The 17,997-nt window shown below is 46.9% G+C and overlaps 1 protein-coding gene across 5 annotated transcripts in view; it reads left to right on the forward strand.

Moving 5' to 3' along the window:
- Positions 1-17,997, forward strand: part of CUX2 (cut like homeobox 2) — a 162,219-nt gene that overhangs the window by 43,858 nt on the left and 100,364 nt on the right. For 4 of the 5 annotated variants that reach the window (XM_064272200.1, XM_023539304.2, XM_064272199.1 and 1 more), the window contains exons 2-3: positions 10,464-10,574; positions 14,279-14,326. The exons of the other annotated variant lie outside the window; for it this stretch is intronic. In XM_064272200.1, the coding sequence (XP_064128270.1) occupies positions 14,291-14,326 (36 nt within the window). In that variant the 5' untranslated portion in view covers positions 10,464-10,574; positions 14,279-14,290. The remainder of the gene's footprint in view (positions 1-10,463; positions 10,575-14,278; positions 14,327-17,997) is intronic. 5 annotated transcript variants of the gene reach the window in all.

Raw genomic sequence — 17,997 nt, forward strand, 5'->3', positions numbered from 1 at the left:
CTCAGTTCCTGTCATGTGTTGAGTAAGCACCACTGTGGCCCCTAGCAAGTGCCTGGCACATAGTAGGTGCTCAGTATACACATGATGGATGAGTTTTGACATCAGTACATGATGAAGTATGGAGAGGAGCTGCCTGGTCAGGCTCACCGCCTGGCCCAGATGCATTCACCCTGCAGAGGAGGGGGCATGAGGGGTCCCAGCCCCTCACCTGGCACCTGCCTGAAGCAGGCCTGCTTCGTTTTCCCTGTGCCCATGAAGTTTTAAGTTATGAGAACTCCAAAATATACGGCAGCAATCAAGGACAGGAGGAAGTGATCAGATATGACTCCCGGCTTGCAGGGCTTGCTGTCGAGATAATTAAGTGTTTGATTGGCATCCTCTCTCAAGGACAGCCACCTCCAGGTCCCGCCTGCAGCAGGAGTAGGCTTGTTTTCTTGCCTGATGCTTCCAGGGAACCTGAGGGGGGTTACTCTTGGGGGGAGCATCAACTGAGAGGGTACCAGGGCTAGTAGCCCATCTTTCATTTATTCATTTATTGATACATTCATTCAACAAGTATTGAGCACCTACTATGTGTCAAGCATTGGGGATACAGCATTGACCCAAAGAGACAAAGACTGCTTTTTTGTGGAGCTGCCATTGGGGCCGGGGAGATGGCAATAAACAAATAGAAAAGTTGCTATGAAAATGTGTCAGATGACAACAAGTACTGTGGAGAGAAATAAGCTAACAGGGGGACAAGTGAGGGAGAGAGGAGATGTTTGCTATTTTAAATAGATTGGTGGGATGGGCTTCTGTGAGAAGGTGATGTTAGAGTGGAGCCTGGAGGAAGCTAGGGAGAGAGCCGTGTGGATCCTGAGAAAACAGTATTTCAGGGAGTGGGAACAGCCATGCAAAAGCCCTAAGGCAGGAATGTGCTTGGTGTGGTCAAGTGTCAGCAAGGAGCCACCATGTGGCTTTACCATGCAGAGGAAGGAGTAGAAGGAAGTGAGGCCAGAGAGGTAAGGGGTGGGACAAGTCAAGTGGGCCTTGAGGTCAAGGTGCACACTTTAGCCATGACTCTGAGTGAGGTGGGAGCCATGGAAGGCTTTTAAGAAGAGGAAGGACAGGACCTGGCTTAGGCTTAACAGGATGCCTCTGGCTACCAGGTAGGGAAGGGGCTGTAGAGGGGCCCAGGGAAGAGGCTCCTACAGTTGCCCAGGCAAGTGATAACCGCGGTTTGGCCCAGGGTGGCAGCAGTAGAGAGGGTGAGAAATTGCTGGATTAAGGCAACAGGACTTGCTGATGAGAGCTGTGTCCCCACCGCCACCCTGGGCCTGAGCCTGATGCTCAGGACAGGGAAGGGTGTTTCCCCCTTGGGGCCTCAGGGTTAGATATGGCCTCCTGCAACGCACCAGCCTTGGCCCCAGAGCATCAGCCCTTCCCAGGCTCCTCCTGCAACTTGGACCCCTGCCAGCACCCCAAGAAGGAGGTGATGTCTTTACTCCATTTTATAGCATGTCAGAGGTACAATCAAATACTACCCCCTTTGGCCCCAACACTAAGATGCTCTCTAAGGGCCAAGACCTCAAGCTTCTGCATCTCGATGTTTAGAGGCAGAAAGGAAAATGGAACGTTGTTTAGAATCTGACATCATCTCCAAAACCAATTGCTGTCGACTTGACTCTGACTCCTGGCGACCCCATGTGTGTCAGAGCAGAACTGTGCTCCGCAGGGTTTTCAATGGCTGATTTTTTTTGGAAGTAGATTGCCAGGCCTTTCCTTCAAGGTGCTTCTGGGTAGACTCAAACCTCCAACTTTTGGTTAGCAGCTGAGCACATTAACTGTTTGCACCACCCAGGTACCTCTCTCTGCAGGTACCAGGTGGAAGATGGCACCTGCTTCATAGGACCATTCATTCGCTCCCTCTACAAGTGTTTCTAGAGCAGGCACTGCACACCCAGCACTGTAGGGGGAGTTCAGTGAGCCTGTGGGCCACTTAGCATGGGCTACTACACAGTAAACCCCCTATAGGGGAGTTGTCATCGTGTGATTGTTATCACCACACTGAGAGCATGCTTAGAAGTTGCTGGCAGCCACTCGGCACATACCCAGGCCTCGAGGTTTGGCATTGTTCATTTCTGATGGACTCTTTAGTCTGAGCGTGAGCTATCTATCACTCAGCCCAGCTGATGGAATGCAGTGAGCAAGGAGGCTTCCATGCCTTGGCTTGGCTGGCTGGGAAAAGTTTCTTGTAGGCATAGCCTTGCCCAGGCCTCGGATAATTGGCCCAATATATCTTTGGCATCTGAAATTTACATACAGTACAGGAAGTGATGGATGGCCCTGGTAACCCAGGCTGTCTCTCAGCTGCGGCTCAGTTATCCATCTCTGCAGGCTGCAGAGCCATCCGTCTTGACTTGTCTCCTTGCTCGTGGCAGGCCAGCATGTGCCCTCCCATCCCAGGTCATCCCCCAGTCCCCACCTTCTGAGGCCCCCCCACAAAGGCGACACTCCTACCGTGCCCCACTACAGACAGAGCAAGTGCTTTTGCTCTGAGCATCCTCTGAGACCCTCCCCTTGGTGTCTACCTGGGGCTCTGATGGAAAAGCACTGGAGAGCTCCAGGGTACAGAATGGGCCCCACCTTGCTTCTGCCAGAAAACCCTGGTGGTGTAGTGGTTAAGTGCTGTGGCTGCTAACCAAAAGGTTGGCAGTTCGAATCCACCAGGCACTCCTTTGAAATTCTGTGAGGCAGTTCTACTGTGTCCCATAGGGTCACTATGAGTCAGAATCAACTGGACGGCAATGGTTTTGCTTCTGCCACAGGGGACCTCTCATCTTACCTCTTTTCATCCCTCAGAGATGATATACGCCTCATCTCTGCTTATATCTACTAACAGACATTCATTCCACAAATATTTATTGAGTGCCTTAAAAAGCCCATTGCTGTTAAGTCAGTTCCGACTCACAGTCTACCATGTACTAAGGAGGCACTGACAGTTTACTGGTAGAATTCTCCTTTTCCATGCAGGAGACCCGGGTTTGATTCCCAGACAGTGCACCGCACATGCAGCCATCACCTGTCTGTCAGTGAAGGCTTGCATGTTGCCATGATGCTAAACAGGTTTCAGCAGAGCTTCCAGACCAAGGTGGACTGGGAAGAAAAACATGGTGGTGGACTTCTGAAAATCAGCCATTGAAAACCCTGTGGCGCACAGTGGTCTGATCCGCAGCCGATCGTGGGGATGGCACCAGACCCGGCAGGGCTATGTTCCTTTGTGCATGAGGTTACTATGAGTTGGGCGGACTCGACAGCAGCTAACAGCAGCAACAACATTATGAGTCAGGAACTCTTCAAGACACTGGGGATAGAATAGGGGGTGGGAAAGGCCAAAACCTCTGCCTTGCCTTCGTGGAGCTTTTTTCTAGTAAATAAAATAAATAAGGAATACTTATAAGGTATACTGGATAGTGATGCCTGTTAAGGGGGCGAGAACTAAAGATAGAAACAGGGAGGCCTGCTAGAGGCTGTTGCAATAATCCTGTTCCCTCTACCTGGGATGCCTGCCTTCTTTATCTGACAAATATATGTTCCCTCCTTGGTACCTCTTTTTCTCAATCACAGTAAGTCACCTTGCTGTCTGTGTCCCCACTGCATTTTTTATCCATACCTCTCATATTGTCCTCAGACACGCAGTGTTAGAACTGATCTGTCTCCTTCACTGCACTGTGAACTCCTCAAGGATAGGGCCTGTGTCTGATTGGTTTCTGTATACCAGTGCCTAGAACTGTGCCTGGCACACAACTGGGGGCTCAGTAATTATTTGAATGGCTGATGGAATGGGGATGGATGGATGGGTGGAGGGGTGGGGGGGTGGACGAATGATAGTGGATGACTCGTTCAGTGACTAGATGGATGGATGTTGGATGATCAGTTTGATGGATGGTTGGTTGGTTGGCTAGTTGGTTAGTTGGTTGGATGGATGGGTGGATGATTAGATGAATGGGTGAATGGATGGTGGTTGGGTGACTGGATTGATGGATGTTGGATAAAGGGCTTCCAGGCTAGGTAACACCTCAGTAGGTACTGGTAGTACCTACCCAAGTGGGTAAAACTCTACCTCTGCCCCGCCCCATCAGTCTCTATACCTATCCAATGTCAATGCAGGAGACATTTAGGGTTTCACTTTCCCCCAAACCTGCACTAGATGTGATGTCTCAACATGATAGCCTTTGCTCCCTTTTACCAGAATTATTTATGCCCCTAGCTTGTCTGCTTTGGTTTCTGTGCTGTTTGAAATCCAGACTGTGTCTGGATTCATCATTGCCATTCCCCTCATCTAATGCCTAGCACATCAGAGACCGTGGCTGGCTGGCTGGATGGATATCTGAGACTGCATCTCCCTGCAATAAGGAGAAAGCAGAGCTCTGTATTTGTGTTTGGGGGGTTAGTGGCTCTTTCGGAACTCAGAATCACTGTTCATGCCGGTTTTCCAGACCTGGACCGGACCCTCAGCTACCACTTCACCCACATAATGTAAAACATGAAGTGCTTAGCGCAGTGCCTAGCGCGTAAACCAAAACACCCACTGCCGTCGAGGCGATTCTGACTCATAGCGACCCTATAGGACAGAGTAGAACTGCCCCATAGAGTTTCCAAGGAGCACCTGGTGGATTTGAACTGCCGATCTTTTGGTAAGCAGCCATAGTTCCTAACCGCTACACCACCAGCGTTTCCCAGCACGTAATAGGCACTTAATAAGTGTTGATGTTGTTAGTTGCCATCGAGTTGATTCTGACTCATGGCAACCCCATGTGTGAAGAGTAGAACTTCTCCACAGGGTTTTCAAGGCTGTCACCTTTTAGAAGCAGATGGCAAGGCCTGTCTTCCAAGGAGCCTCTGCGTAGTTCGAACAACCAACCTTTTGGCTAATAGCTGAGTGTGTTACCATTTGCACTGCTGTTGCTTCCTATAAGGAACTTATGTGTAAGATATCATTTGAAGAAAAGGTTCTAGGGCTTTAAAAAATGAAATCTGATGGCAAGTATCAGAAAGGGTAAACAGAGGCGTAAAGGAGAAGCCCAGAGTTGGGGGGATGGACTCAGGAAGCCTTCCTGAAGGAGGGGACACTTACACTGAGACACAAAGAATGAGTAAGATCAGCTGCAAAGACACAATGAGGTCGTCCAGGCTGAGGGAACAGTTTGTGGAGGTCTGGAGTTGGGAACCCTGGTGCATTTGGATTCCTGCAAGGAATTTTGCCTGACTGGAAATGAAACAGGAGCATGCAAGATGGCGGAAGTGTGGAGTTTGTCTCAGGGCAGTGGAGAGCCATAGGCTATGGGTATGCTAAGGAAGGCTTTTTTTCCCTTCACAAAATCCCTTCACATCCAAGGTCCTCATTTCCTTAGCCCCTGCCCCTCAACAATTACTGCATCCTTTTCAGAAGGAGTTGGTATTAGGGGAGATATCTGAGTTGGGGACATCTTTTAGAGCTGAAAAGAGAGCAGGCATATGCTGGAGGGATCTTGCAAACTCACATTGTGTCTCATGTGTATTCTTTCTCCATAAGAACACAACACCTAGCTCAAAACTTTGTACATAGTCTCTATGGTAACCAAAAAAAAAAAAACCAAACCCATTGCTGTCGAGTCAATTCCGACTCATAGCTACCCTATAGGACAGAGTAGAACTGCCCCATAAGGTTTCCAAGGAGCGCCTGGTAGATTCGAACTGCCAGCCTTTTGGTTAGCAGCTGTAACTCTTACAGTGCTAGGGTTATAATAATGGTTACCCTTAGGGGGTGCTGTCTGGGGTACTAGAATGTTCTGTATCTTGATCTGGGTGGTGGTTGCACAGGTGTAAAAGTTCATTGAGCTTAAAATTGAACTTAAAGCTTTGCATTATTGCAATCAAACAGGGACAAAAAGAAGTCTATTTAAACATACATATTAAGTAAATAGGTGGAATAAGGATATGGCAACATCTGCAGAGGGACATGTGTGGGTGAAGTTTGGGCAGTGGTGGACTGGACAGTCATGAAGTCTCCTTCTGGCTCAAATGTTCCAAGGTTCTGAGCTCTGAGTGCCCTGAAGGTCTAAGTCCCAGGACTGTCACCCCACTGATGTTAGGATGAGGGGCACTTGCTGGGCACCAGGTACTTCCCGTGGGTAAGCAGTGAGGGCTGCAGCCCCCACCATGAATGCCCCTTGCTCCCGGCCCCAGCTTCTTCCTGTGGCACCCTGGTCCTGGTACAGCTCCATCCCAGCCTCTTTTCTCTGCGGGCACTGGCCTGAGCCTCAGCTGCATATATCATCTGCTTCAAGCTCATTAAAATTATTTCTTTTTAGTTGCAAATGGGCTGTTTATGATGATCATTATTTGAATGGTCTGCGCTGGGCTCCGGGCTGTCTGTCTGCTGCTGACGGCTGGTTAATCACATTCAGATGAGTCTCCTCCTGGCCTGGGCCGGGCCCAAAGTCTGGGGCTGTGTTAATCATGGCTCCCCTGGGACAGGGGGCCAGGGGCCAGGGTGGGAGAGGAGCCCAGTTTCTGCTTGGTTATCAAAGGAGAGGCTCTCCTAGTTGTGTGTTCTTCCTGGTTCGAAAACTCATTTCTAAAACTTCAAACCAGTGCTAGTTTATGCCTATGACAGTTTACTCTGTTCTTTTTTTTTTTTTTTCAAAATAACTATGGTGCCATGAGATTTTTCATTGCTTGAAATGTGTTTATTTTAAAAGCTCGCTGTTGATTCTGTAGCTGGCCCTAGTGCTTTGTTGATGTGCAAATATCCTTTCTTTTAGGTTGAGATGGAGTGGTTTCTCAAGTTTCTTTGAGAAAATAAAGCTTGGCAATAATTTGCTGGTCCCCATTTTTTTTTTTTTTAATTTATTTACTTATTTGGAGATTTTTACCAACCTGAGAAATCCACACCTCTGAGCTGGTGCTGGGCTGGATGCTCTTACATATCATTTTAAAACAGGTTCCTTGAACCCCCAGCCGATGGGGAGGGTGAGGCAGACAAGTTAAAATGCAAGGCATGAAAAATTCGCCTTCCTAATCCACCAAGGACCTAAACCACACCTGAATTATTAGAATTGACTATAATTTACTTCTTATCCACACATTAATGTATTACCTGAGATGTGTGTGAGGTGCTTAGCATAGTGCCTGGAATATGGTAAGCACTTGATTAAAGGCTAGTTATAATTATTTTTCATGTTTTTTATCATGATAAATATATGCAACAAAATATAATTATTATTTACTATTTCAACTCCAATGACTGTTACTGCCTCTACTTTTGTTGCTAAAAAAAAAAAAAGTGGTAGTAGTAGTAGTATGTTTACCATATACTGTATTTTTTGCAGATAGTTGCCCACACATATAATGCGTGGCGTAGAGTGCTTACGAAAAGAAAATAGCGCAGGGGGCTGTGTGATTGGCAAGAAACGTATAACACATGCGTTATTTGCATAAAAATACGGTAAATGTGGTGAGAATTCAAGCTTGAAGCATGAGCATAGATTTAGGCAAAGCTGAGATAAAAAAACGTGAACATCAGTGATGTCACCTGCTCTGTGGGCTGAGCAGGAAAGACACACTGGACACCAAGAGCTGGGCTTGTGGTGGGGGCAGGACCTTTGCCTTGCCTCTGCTCCATCTGCGGTGTGGGTGCAGCAGACATCTGCCTTTCAGATTTGCGCCTGCCAGCAGCCTGGGAGGTTTAGGTGGTGGGAGCCAGCCAGTCACAAGGCATAATTGTCTGATCACTGGGGCAGCACACCAGGCAGTTGGAATGATGCCGTTCTGAGCTTTCCTTTCCGAGCCTGGATTTGATGTTTTAAATGAGGAGTCAAAGTCCAGCCCTCACTAGGCATATCGGTTGCTGGGGTGTGGAGACATACAGTGTCCCAGAGACAAAAGCATAGTGTCAGATACATGGTAATCCGAACATGAGGAATGTCAACCCAAGTCCAAGTCCTCTCTGTCCTACAGAAATGTGAAACATTGCATCCTTGTCGTCGAAGAGAGACAAGAAAAACTGGGAGCACTCTGCTACAATTCAGTCGACCATGACACTCCTTCTTTCCTGCCAAGTGAGGTTCTGTCTACCTGGCTACCTCAATTGACTGGTTCTTGTCTACCTTTGAGCACATCTGTTCTGCAAACACAGATCTTTCCCCCTCCCCAGTCACTCAATATGTAGTTGTGGTCGATTGTGGTTTCTTTATTGGAAACTGTGATGATTTTTTAAATGAAGATAAAGAGGAGTCTCCCTTTTTTCTTCTGTCAACTTGGCGATCTGTCAGAAACTCTTTCTGTCTCTCTTCTCCTCTCTCAGGCACTTGTATCTTACCTGCCTCAAAATTCCGTGAAGAGTTTGAACTGGGGAGTTTGCCTGTGAGCCTGTGTACCACAGGTGGTGCAAACTATTTGCTCTTGGCTACTAACTAGAAGGTTAGTGGTTCGAACCCACCCAGAGGTGCCTTGGAAGAAAGGACTGGCAATCCATTTCCATAAAGATTACAGCCAAGAAAACCGAATGGAACTCAGTTCTATTATGTAACACACGGGGTCGCCATGAATCAGAACCGACTTGACGGCAACTGGTTTAACGGATCTGTGTACCCTGCACTCAGCATAGGATTTATTTCAGCACCTTGGAGAGCACCACAGTCTGGTTTTCACCTTCTCTATTTTAATACTCATAGGACAGAGTAAAAAAAAAAATTATTTTTTTTTTTATTATTTTAATACTCATAGCAACCTATAGGACAGAGTAGAACTGCCCCACTGAGTTTCCAGGGAGCGCCTGGCGGATTCGAACTGCCAACCCTTTGGTTCGCAGCAGTAGCACTTAACCACTATGCCACCAGGGTTGCTATGAGTCGGAATTGACTCGACGGCACTGGGTTTTTGGTTTTTTCTATTTTAATAATTACGTTTGTGCCTCCACCTTCTTCCCTCTAGTCTTACTAGTCTCACTAGTCTCCAGTCTCTCCCTGATTTCTCCCAAAGGCTTCATAGGCTAGAGGCACTTGTCCCAGGTTTAGGGTAGGCTGTACAGCCTCCAGTTGGTATGAAGTTTATGGTGCTATGGTCAACTGCTATTGAGCAGATTTACCGTCTCTCAGACATGATATAAGACAATTACCAAGCATTTTGTCTCTTGGAGGGAAAAGAATTTACAGCGGGTTAATAGTACTTTTATTTCATTATCTAATGGTAAAAGTGTTTCATTGTGTGTGCGAGACGAATGTGTATTAGCGGTGACAAATGGGGTCTTTCAGCACGGTGCTGGGCCTCATCATACATATGTTAGATTAAAGAGTTCACCCTAGAAATACACTCCCACATCTGCATGTGTGTTTTTAATAAATCTGATTGCAGAAATTTATTGCATCACCGGATTTAGGAAATTATGGAGCTTGATTGCTGCAAATATAATCGGATGATATATACAGAAATGTTGCTCGAGTTATGGTCCAGAAAAAAAGCCCATCTCGGAATGGTGCAAGAAAGCAGCCGACCACATAAACAGAGCGTATCTTGAATTATGCAAATGAAATCCATGACAACTAATGGTAAATTGTGCTCCCCTTGTGAAAGTGCCTCCATTAAAGTGAAGAAAGCCGTGAGAAGGGTGATCAAATATACATGTACAACCAGCAGACATTGTGATGTGTGTGAGTTGGAGCATCCCCCCTCCCATCCCTCGCTCTCTTTTTTCCCTTGCTGGTACCTCCTGTAAAAACCTGGTCTGATGCCTTCATTGCACACAGCCAGGCAAGGTGCCTTCCAATCCATTCCTTCTGAATCCAGGAGTCTTCAAAGAAATATTTCTTATACTTGAAGTGAACCTTAAATGATTTACTGCAGGATGCACAAAAGGTCAGCCTGCTTCTTATTGGCACCTTCATTTTTCCAAAATCTGCTGAAATTAAAAAGCCATCTATATCTTAAAAGGCGTATTTATGAACCCTTAAGTGTAAGTAACTCATAGTTGGAACGGTTCCCACCTCTGATATATGAAAGCTGTCGGCAGCACTTCTTACGCTATAATATGCCCATACAGCATGCCGCACTGTACTATTTTGACACGGTTTGGAGATGTTTGCTACAGTCCCTGACAAGCTTATGCCATTACTCCTTTTGGAAATTTAAGAGGTGGGGCAGGGAGTTAGGGAAGAAATGAAAAAAAAAGCAACTCTACCCAACTTTATGGGAGATTATTGATCTGGCCCGACTTCAACGAGCAAAAAAGCTGTCCTGGATTTTTTCGGTTGCATCCCCAGTTTTGTAAATTATTCATTTGTGCCAGGAGTCAATATCCTGTCTTTTCTCAGCTTTGTTAGTTAAGAAAACTTGTTCTGAATGCTGTTTTGTACGATAATTAAAAAGGAAAAGGAAGGGAAAAAATCTTTTTCTTTTCTCTCTCTCTCTTTTTTTTTTTTTCTTTTTTATTTTTATTGTTCCAGAAGGAGCTTAATTCCGTCGCTTCTGAGCTGTCTGCACGGCAGGAGGAGAGTGAACATTCTCATAAACATTTAATTGAACTCCGCCGGGAATTTAAGAAAAATGTACCTGAGGTACAGTATATTTGCTGTTATAGAATTAACTCAGTAGGAATGCAGATTTCTCCCTGTTCAAACTGTATTTTGAAAACGGTAGACATAAGTGACTTACAAGAAAAGAAGCTAATTAGCTACAAAGAAGAATCACAGCCCCCAACCTTTGGTGATTCTTGGGGTAGCGGTGCTCAGCAGTGCCATCTGAAGTCAGAGCGGGACACTTCGCCATTAAAGCAATTGTTTTTGAGGGTTCTTTAAAACATCCATTTCCCCCACACTCGTCTCTGAATCAAATGCTTGGCCTTGATGAAAGAGGCAATTTGTCCAGAGTTCTTGATTTTATTTTGCTTTTCCATTGACATCTGTGAGATGGTGGCAATAGACTTCCTCCCTTCCCTTCCAGCCTTCCCTCATTCGCCCTGCATCTCTGAAACTCTGCCTCCAGGCCCACATATATGCACCTCAGCCAGTTTTTTTCTTTCCCTTTGCCTCCTTGCAACTCTAGCCAGTAGCTTTGTCTTTCCCTGCTGCCATGGGGGTGGTCCAGGGAGTGTCCAGCTCCCAACAATGTAAGGGACCCCCCAGGGGGAGAAACTAGAAGGGACATGTTTCTCTTCTTTACAGGGTAAATGTGTGGATTCCATTCCTTCCTCCATCAGGCCCCCTGTTGCTTCTCAGATTTAAAAAGTAGTGGGAATAAACACAAAAGGGAAAAATAAAGCCCCCAGACTCCGTATAACTCCAGCAGGAATATGGTATGTCCAAAGCCATTATGGAAGACATCCATGATCAGGAGTCTCTGAGCCTATTCCTCCCCCAAAGCCAGCTGTATTTCCCTAGGGTCTGCAGAGGGTTAACATTTGAGCTCTCTGTCCTTACCTGCTCATGTGCCCTGGACTGTGTAGGAGGGTGGGACAGGGTCTGGCATTCTAGAGGTCAGTGTCAGAACGGGTAACATTCATTCCAACAAGTCACTCTCCGTCTGCCAGAATCACCCAGCTCCAGTTGTTGTCTTGCTGGTGGAGGAGGGGGCCGTGGAAAGGTGGAGAGGAGGCAGACCTAGCCAGGATTCCAGGCACCAGAGCACAGGAGGCATTGAGTCTCTTAGCTGTGAAACCCTTCTTGTGCAAGCCATAAATACCTTTGGTTCTTCAAGGCAGAAGAGGGATGGGATCTAGCTAGAACTTGTCCACAGAGCAAGTCTAGAAGGAATTGGGCTTCAGGGCTTAGGGAGGGTGTGCTCGGAGAAGAGGGTTGGATCAGATCTAAGCGTATCCCACATTGCAGCTTCGGAAAGATCAGTCAAGTCTTTGGTTTGACTCTAGAGCCAAGGGGGTGGACGTGGACATTAGGCTAAGCGTCTCTCCCTTCCCCTCAGAAATGACCACAGCTTGGTCCTTAAGTGGATTCCCCCAAGAGCGTGAGTACCAGCAGCTCTGTCTCTGCCTCTGCCTCTCCAGACTCTGGGAAGCACAGATGACATGACCCTAGATCGTGACAGCCTCGTATGCCCGCCTCCCTGTCTGGTCTGGACAGGCCCCCCCATCACTTCCTCCTTCCCCCAGTGCAGCGGACTTTCCCCCAGGCCACGTGGGAGCCCCCAGGTGATGGGGGAAATTCAGGCCAGATTTTCAGCCTCTGAGTTCAGCTTACATAATTTTTAATACTGCATAATTATGCAATTATGTAATTAGGAGGAATAAGTTTCCATTCCTATTATAGTTGCGCCTCTGAAAATTCTCATTTTTGGAACTAGACTCTCCTGATGGGGAGAGTCATGCCACAGCTTTATTTAAGAACATCATCTGGCTGGTGCCCAACTCACCTGCTCGTGACTTTGCTCAGCTTCCCCCGGGGTTAAGCAAACAGGGCACTGAGCATCTAGGGGTGATCAACATTGGCCCTAAGTCCCTGCAGCTGCCCCGTGACCCTCAGGCTTGAATCCCCTACATTCCCTTGAGTGTGGGGTTTTGAGAAGAGCCTGCCGGCAGAGCCTGGTCACTGGAGTTCAAATGCCAGCTGTCCCACTTACTTCTTCTCTGACCTCAAGCAAGCCATCCCCCTCTCTAGGCCTCAGTCTCCCCTTCTGTAAATTCGGGGGGCTGGACTAGATGGTATCCAAGGTCCCTTTCCAGCATTCATGTTTGTTGAACCTAGGCTGGAGGTTTCTTACATGTTTTATTTGGTCTGTAAAGTCTTGCAAACTTTACAATACGTTGTCCAACATTTAACATCTCAGATTTCACAAAAAAATTCAGATTTCCAGTGTCTTTTAACAGATGGGTGGGCCTTGCTGAGTAGCTCCCCCTTTAGACAGCGCCAGTGTCCTCCCGAGATTTGCCACGGGACCTCCTAGCCAGCCTCCCCCATGTCCACTTCCTTTCGGGGCTCAGTGGACATTGGGTTCACAACCTCTGATCTAGATTCTCATAAGTTTCCACGCACCCACGGTTCCTTGTGATCAACTTCACTAGGACATGCACGCTCCCCACGCCCCTCTGGACGATTTTCATCACTCATCGGTGTATCCACAGCTCTAAGAAGCTCTGTGGGACAGAAGTCAGAGGGCAGGGGGACACCTAGGACCCGAAAGAGGGGTCTTCTCCTGAGGCAGAAACAACACAGCCTATTTTCGTTGTTAGAGATTTACTTCCTTCGCTGAACTGATGTGTTCTTCTACCCATTCCATCCTCTCTCCTGCTTCTCTCCATTGCCCCCTCCCATCTCACCCTCTCTAGCCCCTCACTCTTCCTCCCACGGGGATTTCTTGGGCCATTATGACTGAGAGTGGTTGGGTGTCGGAAGTGGATCTCAGGAAACTGGAGGATTCAGTGTTTGGATCTCAGGACCACTTGGCCCTAAAAGGCTTCCCCTCTTCCATGCTAGAGAGAAGAATGGATGGAAGTCAACCAGGGGAGCCCTTGGGGCTTGGACCCTCAAGGTCCTTTGTGAAAGGCAGGAAATTAGGATCTGGGATAGGAGGCTTGGGGTTCTGTTCTGAAGCCAGCCCGCTTCAGTAACATTCGTCAGCTGTTCAGGGAGCCCTTCCTCTGGGCCCTTCCGTGGGGGTGACCCAGACCAGGTCCCCAGACACTGCACATCCTGGCCAGACAAGAGCAGAAGTGACAGTTGCTAAAACCCAGAACACAGTCTTTGCTGGAGAGGTGGAAGCTGGGGGTATCAAGGTGACAACCAGAAGGAGGCAGCTCCTGAGCAAGGCCTGAGGATGGGAAGGTATCCCTGGAGGAATTTTCTTGACTTTGCGGTGGGCTTAGAGAACTGGGGTGACCTCTCCAGTTGCCAGTGGCAACTTCAAGCTAAACCACCAGGATAGCCTTTTTTCCAGAGTATCCCATGATGGACCACCAGTTCCACAAGCTCCTTTGCATAAAAGAGCATTTGTGATCAAATCCCTTTGGGAAACACCACTTCTTCTCTCCCTCTTCCAGAAACTCCCAGTGTACATTAGCCTAATAGAGACTCTGAGAAGTCCTGCGGGAAAGAACCCTCTTAGACTTGACATTTCCCAATCTGATTTGGCTTGGAATCCTTCTGTCTATGTCTGTGTGTTTGAGGAACCCTTAGGAAATCCCTTTGAGCCACAGGTCCCTTGGGACATGCTTGGGAAATGCTGATGTAGGGGACAGTGGCCAAACTGCAGGCAGGGGCCGTGGGGGTCTCCTACCTGGCACTGGTGAACTCTTCACTGATCTCTTTTTCAGGAAATCAGAGAGATGGTGGCTCCTGTATTAAAAAGCTTCCAAGCTGAGGTAAGACCCAAGGCCCACAACATGTCCCGGAACATTCCCCGGCTCCCTACGCCATCCTACCAGAGTTGCCAGATGGAGCCAGCAGCTTCTGGAAGCTTGCTAGAAGCTTCTATGCCCCATTTCCTCCAGATTAGTCAATAGAGCCATCATAAAAAAAGTATTTTCTTTTCTGTTTGATGGAATTCCAGTGTCTGATCCCAAGAAATCTCCTTCCCCCTAGACTTTGCCTAGCCTTACACTGGCTCTGCTACATATAAGATCCGTGACCTTGAGCAAACCACCTCACCTTCCAGGCTTGGTTTCTCATGTTTAAAATCAGAGGTTTCTACTGGGAGATCTTTACTCTCCTTTGGCATTCTGCTCTGCTGTGATTCTCTAAGATAGCCTTGCAGATTAGTACGGTTACCAGCCCTCCCTGAAATTCTTTGTACCAGCCTACCTTCTGAGTATAAAATCAACATTGTGCACATTCTTTCCTGCCAACCAACCCATCAGGCCATAGTTCCTTTGGCAGCAGCTAAGCTGTCCTCAGTATATTGTTTCACTTGCCTTCATGGAGCCCTGAGATGGGGTTTTGAACCTCCCCATCTCTCCTTTTTGCTTGACCTTGTGACCAGGATTCTGAGAATACCCACTCATTCAGTTGGCACAGGAGGCAGCCTAGGAAAAGGTTTGAATTACAGCAGGTCACGGTAGTAGAAAGGAAGGCCTTTTCTAAAGTGACCTGTCCTCTGGGGCAGGTCTCTTTCTGTCTCTGTCTTCTCCTGGTCTCAGACGGGGCCCTAAGAGGACTGGCCCTTCAAGACTCATCGGTGGGCATGCGTTTTAAGTCTGTCATCTGCCAACTGCTACATTACTTTAAATCTGTCTGTTTGGACCCGAGTAAGTGCATAAGGCAGTATTCAAGTAAACAATAACTGAATTTACACAAATGTAGCCGATTTCCGTATTTTTCATCCCTGCGTTTTATTACGGAGTTGACTGGTATGCTTTTTTATTTATAGGACTACCCAGTATTGATTCATTCAGTTGCAAGGTACATGGGCTGGGAGGGGAGAAAAAAACAGAGAAGACCAGTAATGTAGGGAATGTGTTTTCAAGGCTTCGTGTTTTTAATAAAGAGGTTCCCATCTGCCAACTCCTGATTCCATGAAGGGCACTTAGAACACAGCCCCTCTCAGGTGACTGATCCCTTGGCCCAGCCCAAAGACAGGAAGTGAGCTGTTTCATAGAGGGTTTCACTTTCTCAACTGTTCTCTTTCTTGCGTTGGTGTGGGCAGAGCCTCTCTTATCTTCTTGGAACCTCAGTTTCCTGATCTGTTAAATGGGCATAAAGACACTATGAATGTTTTTGTGTCCTTTCAGGATTAACTGAGATATAATGCAGGGAAGGGGCCTAACTGAATGTCTGGCACCTGGAGAGCTGCTAGGGAGTGGAGTACACAGACTCTGGGTCAACCTGGGTTTGAATCCTGGCTCTGCCAGTGACTAGCTGTGTGATCTTAGGCAAGTTATTTAACCTCTCTTTGCCTCCATTTCCTCAGCTGTAATTTAAGATGGAATAATAATTATACCTGCTTCATAGGGTTGTGATTGAAGAAGACAAAGTTAATGCACCTGAAGTGCTTACAGGATTTGCCTTGGACATTAGAAGTCGTGGATACTTTATCAGTCCTGTTGTTGGTCATCTCGAATACAGTTTATTTGGTCTTATTATGCCTGGGTGGGAATCTGCCTCTTTCCTAACTAGCTGTTCAGAACCTTTTGTCCAAAAGAAGAGGGCTTTATGTCCCTGTAGGACAGAATGGCTTATGTCACCTCTTCAGTAAGATTAGAGAGTTAAATATGTTTAGACAATGATCAGAAGACCTGAGTGTGACGTAGTGGAAAACACGTGAGCTGGACTCAAACAGACCTGGTCTGAATCTCAGCCCTGCTGCTTAAACTAGCTGTGTGGCCCAGGGGAAGTTATTTAACCTCTCTGAGCTTCCACTCTCCTCCTCTGTAAAACGTGGCTAACGGTAAGGACTCTAAGAACTAATGAGCGTGGAGGCAGTCGACACTGTATCTGGCACACAGTTAGTGCTTAATAAATGTTGGGAAAGAGAAAGTCTTAGTGGTCCTGACGGGGAAGAGAAAGCTGAATTCTTGTTTCCAAAAACCCATGTGGCACATTGAATAGACACCATTTTAATAGCTTGAGATCGTCAAAGAACTTTGTTAATTTTCTTAAGAGGGTGTTCCATCGTCCTTTTAATGTACCAAAAAGACTACATTTGTCTGGAGTTTGATTGCTGAAACCCTTGCTTTGCTCATGATCTATTGACTAAGCCATTGCGGCCGCCATGTCCCTCCCCTGCGCCTCAGGGGAGAAATGCTGCCAAAGAAAGTTGTTAATAAAAAGCATCTTCTTCGTCCAGGACAAACTGTACACGCAAAGGCCGTTTATAATCCAAATTTGATTTTCATTTTAATTTTTTTAATGAGGGTCCATCCTTTATGCTGCTTCCCTCCCGCAATCCGCCAGGCTCCTGGCTCCAGCTGAGGATTCCCAAGTGGGCATTAATCACCACACAGAAATATTCCCTGTGGCAAATGCCATCTGAAGTCATGTAAACCAGCCTGTAAAATGCCAGGATCAAATCCTACATCCCTACATCCAATGGTCCCTCTTCTTCAATGCGGGTCTCTTGTTGAAATACAACATATTCAAGTTTATTCCTTAATTTCCCTCCACCCACCCTGGTATAGATAGAACCTGGGAGTCCTTTCTGTCTTTTCGTATTATATATGTGTGAGTCATTTTCTTTCTTTGCGTTTGTGTGTGTGTGTATGTGTGTGTGTGCGCACGTGTCAGTGGGAAGGGGGTGGAGAGGAAGTGAGTTTGCCCTGCTGTGAATCAGGGAAGCTTTTCCTCTCCGCCTTGATTACATAAAGGACAGTTTTGATTTCCCCTGCTCAGGGAAACAAAGACAGCCGGAGAAGGTGGCTTCATGGAGACAGCTTGAAATGGCCAAAGTTTGAATATCCCTGCACACAGAGAAAAGAGCAAGACGAAAGCCCCGCTAATTACCAAAGTTGCTTTATGAAAGATAATTCAAAGCAATAATTTAGCAAACATAATCAAGTCGCACAGATGGGCTTGTTGATGGATGGATTGCAACATGCAATTAGCAGCTCTCGCAGTTACATATCATTAACCCTCCGAGCACAAAAATTATTTTCTCATTATTAGTTGAAAAGGTAAAATTAAGCTGACTAGACAGTAAAGGAACAAACTACAATTAATTACCTTCATTTATTACAGTCATTATTTTAAACTTATTTTTACTTGGAGAGAGAGATGAAAACATCTAAATTAAAAGTTTTGTTATGCTAAATCGGAGGTGAAACTTTTCTAAGGCATGTGTGCACTGCCCCAGCCAGGAAGCCTCCAGAGCCACTGTGAGGAGGTTGGGTTTTTTTCCTCCCTCCTTCTCCCATCGAATGAATTGGATGTGGCCTGAATGGCAGGAAACCCTTTGGGGTTTTGGGGTTATCCCCAAATGGAAACATCTACCTCAGCCCAATTGAACCATGCCGGTTTGAGGACATGGCAGTGGCCCAGGAGAGGCAGGAGAGTATAGGGATCAGCCAGCCACAATCTGACCCCCAACACTGGCAAACTCCTG

The sequence above is a fragment of the Loxodonta africana genome, chromosome 19 (assembly GCF_030014295.1).
Source record: "Loxodonta africana isolate mLoxAfr1 chromosome 19, mLoxAfr1.hap2, whole genome shotgun sequence".
In the NCBI taxonomy this organism is placed as follows: domain Eukaryota; kingdom Metazoa; phylum Chordata; class Mammalia; order Proboscidea; family Elephantidae; genus Loxodonta; species Loxodonta africana.